Below are 17,573 nucleotides of genomic sequence, written 5' to 3' on the forward strand. Positions count from 1 at the left end.
TTTATATTTTTTGTATATTTTTAAAAACTTTTTTTTTTTACTTTTGCCATGCTTCAATAGTCATAGGAGACTAGAAGTTGCCATAACCCGATCGGCTCTGCTACATACAGGCGAGATTAAAGATCGCCTCTATGTAGGGGGCATTCTCTGCGTCTGGAGGAGAGATGGATTTTTCCACCAACATAGAAGAGGATTCTTTACTGCCCTAACTGTGAGAATCTGGAATTCCTGGCCTGAGGAGGTGGTGATGGTGAACTCAGTCAAAGGGTTCAAGAGAGACCTGGATGTCTTCCTGGAGCGTAACAATATTGTATCTTACAGTTATTGTTAGGTTCTTTAGAAGGACGTAGATCTGGGGATTTATTCTGACAGAATACAGGCTGAACTGGATGGACAAATGTCTTTTTTCTGCCTTGCTATGTTAGTAGAATTACTCACTTGCTATGAGCGCCGACCACTGGGCGGCACTCACAGTGAGCCGACAGTGACAACCATAGAGGTCTCCAGGAGACCTCTGGTTGTCATGCCAAACCACCGATAAGCCCCCGATCACGTGTCACCGGTAGGCGGATTTCCGACGCGATTGCTGAAAGTGCATGTTAAATGCTGCTGTCAGCGTTTGACAGCAGCATTTAACGGGTTAACAGCCGTGGGTAGATAGCGATTCCTCCCGCGGTTATTCCGGGCACGTCAGCTGTTCAAAACAGCTGCCACGTGCCGGGAAAGATGTGGGCTCACCGCTGGAGCCCACATCAAAGGGAGGGAGTCCGACATTGGTATACTATTACGCCCGATGTCGGAAAGGGGTTAATTGCATTTACATCATGTGCGTAATACAAGTGTTATGCCATGATTAAGAGAGCGACTCGCCCGAAACGCGTCGTTTTAAAGCCTTTGTCGTTTTAATTGATACAGATTAAAGAATTATTGACTTTTATTCACTTTGGATGTGCCGTCTTTTCCGTCTTCGCCCTGGCCCCCATTATAGTTAAGCTATATTAGCTTCCATGACCATTATTGGGTCTGACATGTAAAATACAGGATGTCAGGGATGAATATCGCTATTTGTCCCTTATATGGAGTAAATGGTCCACAAACAATGAGTAGTTCTATAACTTTGAAATTGCACTCCCTGTTATGCCTCACTCCTAATACACCACACTTTTACTTTTGCTGACTTTTTTTTGGTGAAAAGATAACCGTTTTAGTGGAAGTGCTCTTCAGAGTTTGTTACCTGACCAATTAGGGGGTGGGCTGAATTAGGGGTCCTGTTACCTTAGTTTCTGAACCATTCCTTTGTATGGGTGAGATGGGGGCATCATTGGCTTTGTCTGCCTAGGGCACCAAAATACCTTGACTCGGCCCTGCATAAATGTGATTATGTTTGTGAGGAGGAGGGACCTGACAACTTATATAATTAGTGATGTCAGAGATTAAAGGGTTTTTCCAGGCTCAAGAGAAACATCTTTAGGCGACTGTAGCATGCCGAATTGTGACAGTATGGCACATGATGGTTGTTCTCCATTTCTAGCATCACATAACCACAAGTATGCGATTTTCTTACTTATGGTTACGTGCTAATTAGATTCTCATCCGCTTCTTTCAATGTTATATGGAAAGAGATGAATCCTGACAGTGTGTACATTGCTCACTGTCATGATTTGGCAGATTGCAGCCATATAGAATGCCGAAATTTCTCTTGAGCCTAAGATACCCCTTCAAATATGACAAGGAAGTATAATAGAGGGAGAGACTAAAATTTACACTCAATAAAAGGACATGGCCAATGATTGCTGTCTGTCGCTGTTACATCACAGCATAGTGAACGGGATCCTGCAAGGTACTGCGACCGTGACACGCAAATCACTAAAAATCCAAATGACTTTTTGTGAGACTTTCCTGTTGCGGTGTGGTGCCTTGTGGGTTGCAATGTGACCTCATTTACTTTGTACTATGCTGAGATGTGGCAGTGACTTACAAGGAGCCTTGGTCGCATGACGTGTGACACGAGCAAAGTCACCATGTCGCCTCATATTACACCCTGAAATAATGTACCCTGTCTAGGATGGCGCTGAAGCCGACGACTAATTCATTTATTCAAGATGGAAATATCATCAGCTCAGTCACAAGTGTTTCTTTATTTCAGGAAAGGAACAGAAGAATATGTTGCTGCCATGGCAAGACATTTGTGGCAGAAATGCAACGGTTTTCTTCTAGATCTTGGCGCGGGTAGTCAATCAGGTCAGCAAATCAGTTCTTCTAGAAGAAGCGAGGAGCGTGTAGATTGGGATTCAGGCATTACAAGGCGTGGACGCCGGCTTTGGGGTCAGTTTACCCACATATGAATTGTTAAAAAATTGAGAATAGACAATAGCATGGGGATAAGGAAAACACCCCTGCTACTGATCCAAAACATAAAAAAATACACAGAATTGAATAGATTCTGATTTAAAAGGAAAGATGTTAGAATAACAATCAGCCACAACCCTAAGAACAGTCATTCAAACCATCCCATATTGCTTGTAAGATCGCCGCAGCAGCTTTGGCCCCTGGATCTGGACGACTGAGCGTGGAGGAACCAATGTAACTGGCCCGGCCAGCACCGGCTGTCATGTGTTTTGTCTCTTCTGCAGCATCAGAAGCTTTCTACAAGAAAATACACAATCAGTTCACCCCATAACAATCTTCCCAAACTTTACCTACACTTCATCAGATCTCACCTTTACAGCCCGGCCAAGAATCTCCATGGCATTGGAGCCTGGGGTGCCCAGAGACTGCAGGACAACATTTGCAGCAAACAGGGAGTCCAGCTAGGGAAGAGGGGGAAGGCATGTAGGTAGCAGACGTGGACTTGCAGCATGGAGACCAATAATAACCTGGCTGCTGGTACTTACCATGGTCCTGTCACCTGGCTCTGCGCCTCCATATCTGGGGACAAAATAAGATGGGGCGACATGCAGTTAGAATCAGAAGGCCATCTGCTCTGAGGTCACACTGATATATACGTTCTGGTCTTTGCACTAGCATGTATTTATTGCTTTTTATTTCCCCAAGAATAAAAAAAGAAATGGACTAATATGGTAGAAGTATGAGTAATAGCCAAATGTCTATAAGACACAACACGACCGACAACATCCTCGGGCAGATAACCTCTATAGGGCACAATACAGGGAGACCCTTGGTACAACATCAGGGTTGAGCGTCCCTATTAGTTAAACAACACTGTTTTTGAGTCGTTTGGGGCATGGACTTATACCAAGCAGTGTATCCAGGTAACAGATCCTCCCAAAAGGGGTTGTCCAGGATTAGAAAAACATTGATCTATTAATTAGTGTTATCCTGGCCTGAATCCCAGAGTCATAACATCAGGGTATGCTTTTCTACTTCTCTTTACCTTTTCATAACCTCTATCCCAGTGTCCATTGCGGCTGCCCAGGCCAGGGGTCCAGATTGATTTTGCAAGGGTTGAGCAGCAGCCATTAAGAAAAGACTGTACAGCTAAAGTGAACGAGAAAATGAACTGATGTCAGTATACTGATGTACATAACAAAGGAATAAAAAGTGATTGCACTCAAGGTCGGGTTTACCCTACATGATATGTGGCATTAAACGACCACCGATCAGTGAGATTTTGTGTGCAAAGCCAGCAAAAAGTGGGTCAAAACCTACTGTAATATCTCTCACAGAGTAGTGTAACAGCAATAGCGAAAGCTATAAAAAAATAACTTAAATAATAAAACGGAGTTACTCAGAGGGGAAATGAAGACACAGTATATAAAATACAATCAGAAAGTAAAGGAGACCTCACTCCTCTCAAACGTTAAGAGCTGAATATACGGATATCAAATGAAGTAAAGCATATAGCAACAGATACCAACGTATATAGATCAGACAACAATAACCAGTTCTGCAGATTAAATGGCTAGATCTATCTCTGCAAACTCATAACACACAAAGGATACAGTCTGTGACAGTAACACAGGGTAAAGTGAATACAAAAGAATTGACAGTGGTCAAAGACTCATAAAAAGTATAACGCTAGTGGAACCACCACACATCAAATAGTTGTATGTGTGAGTGCAGAGGTATAATAAAGATATAATGGGCATAAAGACCCACCCAAATATAACAAAAATATTAAAACGGAGTGGTTTCACCTATAAGAAGAAGTCAGGTGCAGGAGATCATCACGGTTATGTGGGATTTCTCCAGGAGAAGCAGGGAAGGTTGTCTGGCCCTAAAGAAGCCCTAATACGGCTTGCCAAAGCGGACCGAAAGACACCCGCCCTGACAAAAGCAGTCCACATCTGACCCTTGCAATGAAGGCCCTGCACTATCCCTTTGTGTCCCGACACATTTCATCAAATGCGATTCTTCAGGGGACTTGAAGCACGCATGGACAACTGCTAGTGCAGAAAAAAGGGGAACACTCCTGGGCTCATTCTATACTTATGGGAAGCGATAAGTATAGGGGTTCAGGTTAGGCCAGTCATCTTAGGGCTTCTTTAGTGCCAGACTATCTTCTCCTGGAGGAATCCCACATAACCGTGATGATCTCCTGCACCTGACTTCTTCTTATGGGTGAAACCACTCCATTTTAATATTTTTGTTATATTTGGGTGGGTCTTTATGCCCATTATATCTTTATTGTACCTCTGCACTCACACATACAACTATCTGATGTGTGGTGGTTCCACTAGAGTTATACTCTTCATGAATCTTTGACCACTGTCAATTCATTTGTATTCACTTTACCCTGTGTTACTGTCACATACTGTATCTTGTGTGTTATGAGTTTGCAGAGATAGATCTAGCCATTTAATCTGCAGAACTGGTTATTGTTGTCTGACCTACAGTGAGTACAGAAAGCATTCAGACCCCTTTACATTTTTCACTTTTATTGCAGCCATTTGATAAATTAAAAAAAAAGTTCATTTTTTCTCATTAAAGGGGTTGTCCGGGCTTTTCACATAATCTCAGTGCATATCTGGGCTGCAGAATGCTGACAATAAGTAATTTACCTTCTGTCACCAGTTTGCAGCGTTTGCTAGATATCAGCTCTTGCTTGTAATAAAAACGTCCAGGGGAGGTGTGTTCTGGCATTGAAATGAGAACTGGTCGTTTCCTCCTACTCTACTAAAAACATGCCCTCTATAGCAACAACCCCACCCTCCATAGCAACAGGCCCTCCCCGACCACATGAACAAGATTAGCCCTCCTCACACAGTAACAAATCCTCCCCCTCTAGCAGCCTCAGTGCAGAGAGCAGGACCACCCAGCTGCTCCTCCCCCAGACACCCGCTGAACAGTGATCTATGGAAAGTGAAACTATTGAGGAGGAAACGACCAGTTCTCATTTCAATGCCAGAACACACCCCCCCCGGACGTTTTTCATAGAAGCAAGAGATCATATCTTGGAAACGCTGCAAACTGGCCACAGAAGGTAAATTACTTATTGTCAACATTCTGCAGCCCAGATATGCACTGAGATTATGTGAAAAGCCCGGATAACCCCTTTAATGTACACTCTGCACCCCATCTTGACTGAAAACAGAAATGTAGACATTTTTGCAAATATATTAAGAAAAACTGAAATATCTCATGATCATAAGTATTCAGACCCTTTGCTCAGACACTCATATTTAAATCACATGCTGTCCATTTCCTTGTGATCCTCCTTGAGATGGTTCTACTCCTTCATTGGAGTCCAGCTGTGTTTAATTAAACTGATAGGACTTGATTTGTAAAGGCACACACCTGTCTATATAAGACCTCACAGCTCACAGTGCATGTCACACCAAATGAGACCCATGAGGTCAAAGGAACTGGCAAAGGAGCTCAGAGACAGAATTGTGGCAAGGCACAGATCTGGCTAAGGTTACAAAAGAATTTCTGCAGTACTCAAGGTTCCTAAGAGCACAGTGGCCTCCATAATCCTTAAATGGAAGAAATTTGGGACCACCAGAAGTCTTCCTAGACCTCGCTGTCCAGCCAAACTGAGCAATCATGGGAGAAGAGCCTTGGTGACAGAGGTAAAGAAGAACCCCAAGATCACTGTGGCTGAGCTCCACAGATGCAGAAAGGAGATGGGAGAAAGTTCCACAAAGTCAATTATCACTGCAGCCCTCCACCAGTCGGGCCTTTATGGCAGAGTTGCCCGACAGAAGCCTCTCCTCAGTGCCAGACATATGAAAGCCCGCTAGAGTTTGCTAAAAAACACATGAAAGACTCCCAGACTATGAGAAATAAGATTCTCTGGTCTGATGAGACGAAGATGGAACTTTTTGGTGATAATTCTAAGTGGTATGTGTGGAAAAAAACAGGCACTACTCATCACCTGCCCAATACAATCCCAACAGTGAAACGTGGTGGCAGCATCATGCTATGGGGGTGTTTTTCAGCTGCTGGGACAGGACGACTGGTTGCAATTGAAGGAAACATGAATGAGGCCACGTACAGAGCCATCCTGGATGAAAACCTTTTCCAGAGTGCTCTGGACCTCAGGCTTGGCCGAAGGTTCACCTTCCAACAAGACAATGACCCTCAGCACAAAGCTAAAATAACAAAGGAGTGGCTTCAGAACAACTTTGTGACCATTCTTGACTGACCCAACCAGAGCCCTGACCTAAAACCAATTGAGCATCTCTGGAGAGACCTGAAAATGGCTGTCCACCAACGTTCACCATCCAACCTGACGGAACTGGAGAGAATCTGCAAGGTGGGCACCTACCTGATCCCTCAAACTAAGCGGTGCCCTAAGTTATCCCTGTACCCTGGATTACACAGGAAAGAGGACGATGGGGTCGCTTACCTTGCTATTCTCCTAATTTAACTCTAATCTGTTCTCTCCCCCACCCAGGATGGTGTGAGGCCGAAGTGTATAGGATTACACTAACCAGACTGACAGGGGAAGACAAACAGGGATAAAAGAAAACTACAATCATACAAATACACTCATAAAACAGTAGGAAACAAGGGAGAAATAGGAAGGGGAAACCAAAATGGGAGAGGATTTGGATAACTTGCAAACCAACTATATGCAGAAATCTCCTGAACAACTCTAACCGCTTACTCCAAACAATGGAACTTCTTCACCAACAATCCAGGAAGTAGAATCACTAACAATTGCAATTCCCACGTGCCAGTGGCGAGCCTATATACCAGAGGGAAGTACCCAAAACAGAACAGCTGAAACAATGCAGGATGCAGAGCTTCAGGAAATCAACTGTACTGATTAACCCTAGCAATGACGGAGCAAAGAAAACCCTGCACTGTTTAGTGTGATGGATGAAGCATTTCTAACCACTGCGAGAGTTCATGTAATCAGACGCCGCTGTCTTCTGGCCCTTCTCCGTTTTGGTTGTACCCGTGATAGCAGTCTTAAAGCACTGGGGTCCTAGGTTCAAATCCCACTGGTAGGAAATTTAGATTGTGAGCCCCAATGAGGATAGCTATGATAATGTATGTAAAGTGCTGTGGAATATGATAGCATTGCATAAGCAATGTATAATACAAATATATGATATTTATTAGAACTAAAGTTATACTTTAGACAATACAGTTGCAAATTAATGCAATATTTCCTCACCGCCCCTGAAGTGCCCCCCATCTTCTCCAGCAGTACATGTGACAACGCTGCCAGGAACCGTGACGGGTGAGAGGGAAGCTGCCCACTGCTGGTCCATTCCTTGATAGCTGCAGAGATTCAATACTGAGAAGCAATGCCCGGCAGCATCATACATCCCCATGTCATAAGCTGTAACTCACCATGGGCTGCTCTTGCATGTGTGCTCCCACAATCACCGTCCCCGGCAGCCCGGTCCAGATCATTTAACTCCTCCTCGAGGGATAGAAGAGAGCTGCACACGTACCCAAGCACCCGGCTGTAGATCTGCACGCTCACGGCTAACACAAGGATGGCAAAGGAGTCTATGTGTAACACTCAATATATCAGACTACTGTAATGCTTGTACGTCTAAGTTCTTTACAGTTGTGCTAATGCAAAGATCAAGATACAGTAGCATATCAACAGCAATTCTATACCCAGAGAAGAGAATCGGTGGGCTGCCCTCATCTCATCTGTCCCATCTCACACAAGGGAACCCTCCACAGTTGTGGATGCTGCGTGTGTGCCAATTAAAGGGGTTTTACCATAATAAAAATAAATCAGTCTTATCTAAAATATCTTGGAAAAACCACACACTTTTCAAATAGACTTCAATTATAGAAATGGACCCTTAAATCCTACAGCTGGCATATCTATGTATCCGATCACTAGTCTTCTCATTTGCCTGTAACCACATAGTAGGTTTCTCCTGCTGTGTCCAATAACGCACAGATGAGGTCTGTAGTATTCAGATGGAGAGAGCACATACCTTTCACATGGGCCCAAACAGATAGCGGGCTCTCAGACCGAGACCGGACAGGCCAATGACCGTGGTAAGCATACATGTTAGTACTTACAAAACCTAAAAAAGCATGGGTCACACTCCGCATATAGCTTAAATTGTTCAGAGCCCAAAGACAAAGAGCACAAGGAATGTGTAGAAAATATATCAACATTTATTATTAATACCTCAAATAAATACCAAAGTATATACAGTAATGGATGCTACTTGTCAGACTAATGAAATTGAGCAGCAAGTTGACACATTCAGTACAGGGTAATGCTATTATTACTAAGCTAAATGGTTTCACAAGATCCAGAGTAAAAGAAAGGGGACAAGCAATAATACACAAAAATAGGGCTAGTATCAAACCTGGAATTAATCCTATTTAAAAGGCATGGAAATAGATGATAGTGCCATTAACCAAAAGGTATGATGCAAGAATTTACTTTTTTTTCTTTTTTAAACAATATCCTGCTATCACCCTTGCTCAAAAAAATAGAGGAACTGCCAATGTATATTGATGGTAAAAATCCACCAGATCCTAATGGAAAACAACTGCCCTGATACTGAAGTGCCCAAGTGCATGTAAACAGGGAAAATACCAAATAAAGTTTACTCTGAATCACCCTAAATCCAATGGAACCATGTTATGTGCATAAATTATACTGAAAAACTGAATGATGTGCCAGGACTGCTGCGTCTACTGCATTGGCAATTCTTCTGAACAATTCAATGACCGTGGTAAGCAGCACTCATGACTATGTGCCAGTCAGGCACACAGTGACGCTCTACACAGCTGGTACACTATGACTGGGAGCGTGCAGTGATCACTTCTACATTCACTGTGAGTACAATGCAGGAATCACAGGTTGCTGCACGCCTTCCGCCATAGCGCATGCAGACACTGCATACACACGTGGTCAAAATTGTTGGTACCCCTCGTTTATTGACAGAAAAACCCACAACGGTGACAGAAATAAGTTGACTGACAAAAGTAAGAATAAATAAAAAATCTATGAAAATGAAGAAATGAAAGTCAGACATTGCTTTTCAACCATGCTTCCAAAGAATTTTCTAAAAAATAAAAAACTCATGAAATAGGCCTGGACAGAAATGATGGTACCCCTGAAAATAATGTGACAAAAGGGACACGTTAAATCACGGTGTGTCCACTAATCAGCATCACAGGTGTCTACAATCTTGGAATCAGTGAGTGGGCCTGTATAGAGGGCTACAGATACTCACTGTGCTGTTTGGTGACATGGTGTGTATCACACTCAACATGGACCAGAGGAAGCGAAGGAAAGAGTTGTCTCAGGAGATTAGAAAGAAAATTATAGACAAACATGTTAAAGGTAAAAGTTATAAGACCATCTCCAAGCAGCTTGATGCTCCTGTGACTACAGCTGCACATATTATTCAGAAATTTAAGCTCCATGGGACTGAAGCCAACTTATCTGGACGTGGCCGCAGGAGGAAAATTGATGACAAATCAAAGAGACGGATAATACGGATGGTAAGAAAAGAGGCCAGAAAAACTTCTAAAACAGATTAAAGGTGAACTTCAATCTCAAGGAACATCAGTGTCAGATCGCACCATCCGTCGTTGTATGAGAAAAAAAGTGGACTTCATGGAGACCACTAAGGAGGACACCATTGTTGAAAAAAATCATAAGAAAGCCAGACTGGAATTTGCCAAACTACATGTTGACAAGCCGCAAGGCTTCTGGGAGAATGTCCTATGGGCAGAGGAGACAAAAATGGAACTTTTTGGCAAGGCACATCAGCTCTATGTTCACAGATGGAAAAATGAAGCATATCAAGAAAAGAACATTGTCCCTACTGTGAAACATGGAGGAGGCGCTGTTATGTTCTGGGTTTGCTTCGATGCATCTGGCACAGGGTGCCTAGAATCTGTGCAGGGTACAATGAAATCTCAAGACTATCAAGGGATTCTAGAGAGAAATGTGCTGCCCAGTGTCAGAAAGCTCGGTCTCAGTTGCAGGTCATGGGTCTTGCAACAGGATAATGACCCAAAACACACAGCTAAAAATACCCAAGAATGGCTAAGAGGAAAACATTGGACTATTCTGAAGTGGCCTTCTATGGGCCCTGACCTAAATCCTATTGCGTATCTTTGGGAAAAGCGGAAACATGCCGTCTGGAAAAGGCAGCCTTCAACACGAGACAACTGGAGCAGTTTGCTCTTGAGTGAGCCAAAAATACCTGTAGATAGGTCTACAAGTCTCATTGACAGTTACAGGAATTATTTGATTGCAGTGATTGCCTCAAAAGGTTGTGCAACAAAATATTAAGTTAAGGGTCCCATCATTTTTGTCCAGGCCTATTTCATGAGTTTTTTTTTTTTTAATTCTCTGGAAGCATGGTTGAAAAGCAATGTCTGACTTTCATTTGTGCATTTTCATAGATTTTTGATTATTACTTTTGTCAGATTCAAGTTATTTCTGTCACCATTGTCGGTTTTTCTGTCATTAAACGAGGGGTACCAACAATTTTGACCACGTGTGTAGTACATCACTGTGTGCCTGCATCATACGGGTGCTGTGACTGGCACATATGAGAACTCCGCTGTCTCCCTGTGCCCACGTGAACGATACGTGCACTCTCCATGTGCACTCTACTAGATATCGGCTGCCCATGTTCGGCCACAGCAGGAGGAGCCTTGCAGTGGATGAACTATGCAGTTAGCAGCAAAGTAGAAGATCAGGTATGTAGGAGGCCTGATGTGGAATAAGGGGGCATTTATGGAATTGGATTCTATTTGGAAAGTGTATTGTTTTTCTGAGATCTTTTACATTGGATGGGTTTCTCATTGGGATAAAATTGCTTTAAGTCACAAATGAAATTTCTTGCCCAAACCTTCTAACTGCATAAAGAAAAATGTCAGCTGACATGTCCCAGGCTCAGCGCCGGAGCCCACATCAAAGGGAGGATGTCAGACATTGGCGTACTATTACGCCCGATGTCGGAAAGGGGTTTTAATCATGTATAAATAAAATTCATTAATTTTAATTCAAATCTAATTTTTGCACATATGAACCTATAAGTTGGGTCCCAATGACAAATATTTTTCTTTATGTAATTCAGACCACATAGAAGTACCACTCATCAGTAGGAGTACATGATGACTAAGGACAAGTAATTTATATCTTCTCACTGGCAGATTTGTGGATACAACTGTAATGGGGATTATAGTAGATGACCAATATGCTTCATGGATGCCACTATACGAACACAACATCGCACTTACTGTCGGGGTGAGCCTCCTTCGGCTGTGGGGTTTCAGGAGCACATGGGAAAGTGCGCGTCTGACCAGTTACAGAAACGGGTGGAATTCTCGGCCAAGCAGGAGCAGACGTGTCCTTGTCTGATGACACAAACAATGAACGGTTTTTAGAAAAGGACAGTAAAATGAAGCACGGGTAATTGGCCTGAAGCAGAAAGTCAAGGCGTCATTACCAAAGAGCAGCAGAATTTCTGCCGATGTCTTCATTACAGAGAGGGAGACTCCGCTCATCTCCAGAGCCGTCATGAAGGATCCAGTCATGGCACGCTCGATGTGAAGCCCGCGACCCTCTTCACCATGAGATGATTAGTGTTACTGTGAGGTAATGGGGTGTATGGAAGGCTGAGCTGAAAGAATGGGTCAGGCATCTGTACTCACCTAGAAGACGCACAGCCGAGCCAGCTACGATCTGGAGCTCCAGACAGGAAAGACCTCCCAGATTATTCACAATCAGTATAATGGCGTCCCCTGAAGGAACAAGAAAATCACGGAAAAAGCCGTCCATGGACAGAACTAAAACTGGACACAGCATTGCCAAAAATGCAACAATTTGGCTTTCATCATATTAAATTTGCATTTTTTTCTCCAGGATTTTAGATGTCCATGAAGACCAGTTTCTGATGATTCTCTGCACCTTTTTATTACATGAATGGGTGTGATAGATGCTGTTCAATGGTGTAAATCTACTGATTTACCTGTGCGTATCTGAAAGCGGCCATCTTGAAATACCTAATTGTTTGGCCAGATTGATAGCAGCACTTATAATGCCTCCAGAGTGATGTAAAGAATTTAGCGACAAGAAATCTGGTGTGAAACACTTTGAAAGGTCACAAAATTGCTTGATGAGCTGTAGCATGCCCTATGCAACAAATCTTACTCCAGTTCTGGACTGGAGTAAGACTTGTGGTGAAGCACACGGAGGCGCTTGCCACGTTTAAGACACCCCAGATTGATTCCTCTTCATGAATTAAGCATGGCACCAACACCAGTCTTGGTGAATCGAGACTGGCATCTTTTAGGTTGGGCAAGACACTGCGCTCGATTAATTAAGAAAAGATATGTGGCATAAGGAACGCCAAAGCTCATCATATATTAGATGAGAGGGCATCACCACACCCCGTCCTGCGCATTTTGGCGCAGTTGGCTGAATCTGTCTTGAAAATACTAAAAATTACTAACTTTTTGCACAAACTCAACTTTTTGTCTTTTCAAAGCGAATGTTCATAAAAATAACCAGATTGATACGAGCGCTTATAATACCTACTGAATGATGTAAAGATTTTGGCCGCAGAAATTTGGTGTAGAACACTTTGAAAAGTTGCACAAATGTCTGCGATTATCAGTTTTCTTTACACAGGATGATGTGCTGCCGAGAATTATTACTTCCAAGCAAGCTTACATTTCATTTCACCCGACGAACAAATGTTTGGCACCCCTTATACTTTAAATCTACAGGTAAAGTCTGGTTGTGCTCACCTGACCGTAGATCCACTCTCGACTTGCTGCCTGGATCAGTCATATGATCAATCATGATCTTCACAACTTCATCACAAGACATTATCTGTTGCGTTAAAATGTCAAAGTAGAGACAATCAGGAGAAGACATTACAGGACTTGGCCCAGCTTCCTTCAAGGGCCCTAATAGCGGTGGTGGGGTTTGCCTAAATGGTGTGTAGGCCCCGGTCTAATGTGGGGTGCACTACGAGCGATAGGTACTGTCACCTTGTCGCGGTGGGATGGCTTTTTAGCTTGATCACAATAGTCAACTAAGTGCCCCATGTTATTTACATGTACTACTACTATTCATTTACTTATTACAGGACCTTGCTCACTTTGTCTTTATGTTACTTTCTGCTTGTTAAATGGCCACAGTGTGAACACACGCCTATGGATTGCACTTCTACCAGCAGGTGCTCTGGCTCTTATTTTTGGATGTCTCTTTAAAGTGATACTCAGGTTTGTATCAAAGGCTTCAAACCCGTAAAATGATACAGGAACACTGCCATACCTCGTTATTAGGGCAGAAATGAAGAATACAATGTGCTGAGTCCACGCACCATAGGATAGGGGAAAAGTCATTTTATTTAATAAAAATACAATTGCACTTTTTTGCCCGGACTGTTTCAGCAGCGCTTTTCTAATGTCCCCAATCATCTAATCAGGATTCTGGGGACCACACATCCACATAAGAGGAGCATCCTAACTCATGACTACCACTCCCAACATCACTGTCTAGGACTGGAGACCCCTACACTACAGGTGGCCCTGCATGAGCGAGGCTGAGCGATCACACCACACACTATATTGTAGCGCTGTGTTTGGAGGAAAGCAGCCATGTTGGTCTTATTTTGGACAACCTTTTAAACAAGCAATAGGGGTGAAGAATTAGTCTAAGGAGTATGGCAGGGAAAGAAACAGCCGACCCATCTCTCCTGGGGGGAGAACTAAGGATCATAATGATGGAGCTTATTTTGATCTATGCTATGAGTTCCCATTTTTTCTAAGTACGCCCCATCTGGCCAGGGTTTTCACCTTCACCATAAACAACGTGAAAGATGACAATCTGTCAGCGGAATACCTTGTATCTCTGCACCCCGGCTTCTCCATGTATACCTGAGCAAACACAAACCGTTCACATGTTACCAAGTGAAAAGTGATCCTAAGGTGCCGCCATACACAGGTCACACAGATATCGCAGCACTGCGCTCCTGCTGTCAGTCGGCATACCTAGTCCCAGTTCTAGCTCATCAGAGCCAAGGCTAAAAGTTGGTCCCGAGCCTGGCACACTGCACGGTGAGAGGCTGACCCCCAGTGTACCTACAGAAGGTCAGAGATAAGGCGCACTTCAGTAGTCAGCACTTTTCAGATCACATATATACTTATGACATGGGAAGCCATGATAAATCTGCATGCCGATATGTGGACCAATCCCAGCGATCTCTGTAACAGAAGAACTAACAGCGCGATCAGTTACCAGCACGTCAGCTCGTTCACTACGCGGTAGAGGAAGGACAGTGGCCCCCAGGTGTGGCAGATACCAGAGTAGGAAGACAAAAAAAGAGACAGGGTCTCACTATCAGAGAGCGGCAATTGCCCCACCTAGTGGCATACAGATGTAACTGCATGTTCACTAGGCCAGGGTGATGGGGAGAGAGGAAATGCAATGCAACAGTCTCATACATTCAGTATTATGGTAGGAAAATAATGCAGCTTTGTGTACCAATTCCTGCAGCAGCACTTTTCACAAATGAAGAAATTTCTTGCAAACTTTTTCCTTCTTCTGCTAGAGCTCCAGCGATCTACAAGTAGTGGAAAAAAAACAAAACCAAAAAAAAAAACAAACCATGAGTAAAGATGAGAGTAGTGACGTAACATGTTAGAGTCACGTAGTTTCTAACCATTCCCAAGGTCGTGGTCGCTGTCTGTACATGAATGTTACTACATTTAGATTATGTTCTGGGGATCAGCGTTTCCTCTCCTGGATCCATATCTGAACCCTAAGACCCTGCGCATTATCCGCTGTGGAAGGCCGATACAAACAGCTCTGCTCTCTTTGGAGGACTGGTTCATGTATTAGACCAGACTTGTACAAATTAGGCCCAAAACTGGGAACAAAATGTAACTAAGCAATGGTGCAGTGCTGGCTTGGATCCAGTGTGTAATTATATTGCTTAGATCAGCTTTTACTGGAAAGAATACTCGTGACGATAAGCGTCAGGGAGCGGCGACCACGAAGCTGCACAGATCAGGTGCAGAAACCCCCAGCATCGTATGTGGTATGTGCGTCTGCCCGGAGTCTAAGGCTAAGGTTTGTGTGTCTACCCAGGTCAGGAGCACGTACCACATGCGATGCTGGGGGCTTCTGCACCTGATCTGTGCAGCTCCGTGGTCAGCACTCCCTGACGCTTATCGTCACAAGTATTCTTTCCAGTAAAGGCTGATCTAAACCATATCTTTACTTCTCTTTATACTATAACATTAATATTGATACAAAACCTACAAAAGACAAAATGAGAAAAACCCTGCTGTAATTAACCCCTTTCTGTCATGTGACGTACTATCCCGTCCATGTGCCCTGGGACTTAATTTCCAGGGATGGGATAGTACGTCACAGCGATCAGCGGCGCCCACGTGGTGAGCGCCGCTGATTGCGGTCGGGTGTCAGCTGATTATCACAGCTGACACCCGGCACAATGTGTCAGGGGTGGTCACGGACCGCCCCCGACACGTTAACCCCTTGCACCCCGCGATCAAACACGATCACGGTTTACCGGGGGTTAAAGGGAAGCATCGGCAGGGAGGGGGCTCCCTCCGTGCTTCCCTGAGCCCCCCCACCGCAGCGCAATGTGCAGCGCTGCGGCGGGGGGCTCCTTCCCTGCAGGCCCCCGAATCAAAGATGGCGACGGGGACCTTCGGGGGCCTGCAAGGGAGCTGGCTTCCTCAGTGCCTGCAAAGCGCAGGCAAGGAGGAAACCTGCACACTGCCTGTGACAGATTGCTGTCATCAGCGATCTGTCACAGGACAGTGATGTCCCACCTGGGACAATGTAATAAAGTTAAAAAAAAAAAAAGTGTAAAAGTAATTTAAAAAAAAAAAAAAAAAAAAAAAAAAAAATATAATATATAATTCCCTAATAAATTCATTTTTTGGAAAAAAAAAAAAAAATCAATAAAAGTACACATATTTGGTATCACCGCATCCGTAACGACCCGCCCGATAAAACTGCCCCATTAGTTAACCCCTTTAGCGAACCCCTTAAAAAATAAAAAACAAAGCAAAAAAATAAAGATTTATTATCATACCGCCGAACAAAAAGTGCAATAATGCGCGATCAAAAAGACGCATATAAATATCCATGGTACCGCTGAAAACATCATCTTGTCCCTCAAAAAACGAGCTGCCATACAGCATCATCAGTGAAAAAATAAAAAAGTTATAGCTCGCAGAATAAAGCGATGCACAAATAATTATTTTTGATCTAAAATTGTTTTCATTGCATAAAAGCGCCAAAACATAAAAAAAAGACCTAAATGAGGTATCGCTGTAACCGTACTGACCCGAAGAATAAAAGGGCTTTATCCATTTTACCGCACACGGAACGGTGTAAACGCACCCCCCCAAAAGAAATTCATGAAACGCTGGTTTTTGTTCATTCTGCGTCCCAAAAATCGGAATAAAAAGCGATCAAACGATGTCACGTGCCCGAAAATGGTACCAATAAAAACGTCAACTCGTCCCGCAAATAGTAAGACCTCACATGACTCAGTGGGTCTAAATATGGAAAAATTATAGCTCTCAATATATGGTGGTGCAAAGACTATTTTTACAATAAAAAGCGTCTTTTAGCGTGTGACAGCTGCCAAACATAAAAACTGCCATAAATAGTAAATCAAACCCCCCGTTATCATCCCCTTAGTTAGGGAAAAATAATAAAATTAAAAGAAAATGTATTTATTTCCATTTTCCCATTAGGCTTAGGGGTGAGATTAGGGTCGGAGTTAGAATTGGGGGTTTCCACTGTTTGGGCACATCAGGGGCTCTCCAAATGCAACATGGCGTCTGATCTCAATTCCAGCCAATTCTGCGTTGAAAAAGTCAAATGGTGGTCCTTCCCTTCCAAGCTCTGCCATGCGCCCAAACAGTGTTTTACCCCCACATATGGGGTATCAGCCTACTCAGGACAAATTGCAAAACAACTTTTGGGGTCCAATTTCTCCTGTAGGTATCCTTCCGCACTGTATTCCTCCACCACTTTAAAAAAAAAAAAAAAAAAAAAGTCCCTAGTCTCACTTTATGCCATTGCTGCGTGGGAATTTCCCACGCAGCAATGGCATAAAGTGAGACTAGGGACTTTTTTTTTTTACAGTGGTGAAGGA

At 43.5% G+C, this 17,573-nt stretch overlaps 1 protein-coding gene across 8 annotated transcripts in view; it reads right to left on the minus strand.

Moving 5' to 3' along the window:
- Positions 1-2,119: 2,119 nt before the first annotated feature.
- The window catches only part of TKFC (triokinase and FMN cyclase), a 29,490-nt gene continuing 14,036 nt past the window's right edge, over positions 2,120-17,573 (minus strand). For 6 of the 8 annotated variants that reach the window (XM_073573918.1, XM_073573915.1, XM_073573919.1 and 3 more), the window contains 13 exons: positions 14,918-14,996; positions 14,425-14,514; positions 14,276-14,310; positions 13,174-13,258; positions 12,076-12,165; positions 11,871-11,987; positions 11,662-11,778; positions 7,768-7,929; positions 7,589-7,695; positions 3,395-3,498; positions 2,895-2,928; positions 2,721-2,810; positions 2,120-2,646 (listed from right to left, as the gene is read on the minus strand). In XM_073573918.1, the coding sequence (XP_073430019.1) occupies positions 2,488-2,646; positions 2,721-2,810; positions 2,895-2,928; positions 3,395-3,498; positions 7,589-7,695; positions 7,768-7,929; positions 11,662-11,778; positions 11,871-11,987; positions 12,076-12,165; positions 13,174-13,258; positions 14,276-14,310; positions 14,425-14,514; positions 14,918-14,996 (1,269 nt within the window). In that variant the 3' untranslated portion in view covers positions 2,120-2,487. The remainder of the gene's footprint in view (positions 2,647-2,720; positions 2,811-2,894; positions 2,929-3,394; positions 3,499-7,588; positions 7,696-7,767; positions 7,930-11,661; positions 11,779-11,870; positions 11,988-12,075; positions 12,166-13,173; positions 13,259-14,275; positions 14,311-14,424; positions 14,515-14,917; positions 14,997-17,573) is intronic. The other 2 variants (XM_073573917.1, XR_012231826.1) reach the window with 2 other exon arrangements.

The sequence above is a fragment of the Dendrobates tinctorius genome, unplaced genomic scaffold, assembly GCF_039654945.1.
Source record: "Dendrobates tinctorius isolate UK_male_01 unplaced genomic scaffold, ASM3965494v1 ptg000037l, whole genome shotgun sequence".
In the NCBI taxonomy this organism is placed as follows: Eukaryota; Metazoa; Chordata; class Amphibia; order Anura; family Dendrobatidae; genus Dendrobates; species Dendrobates tinctorius.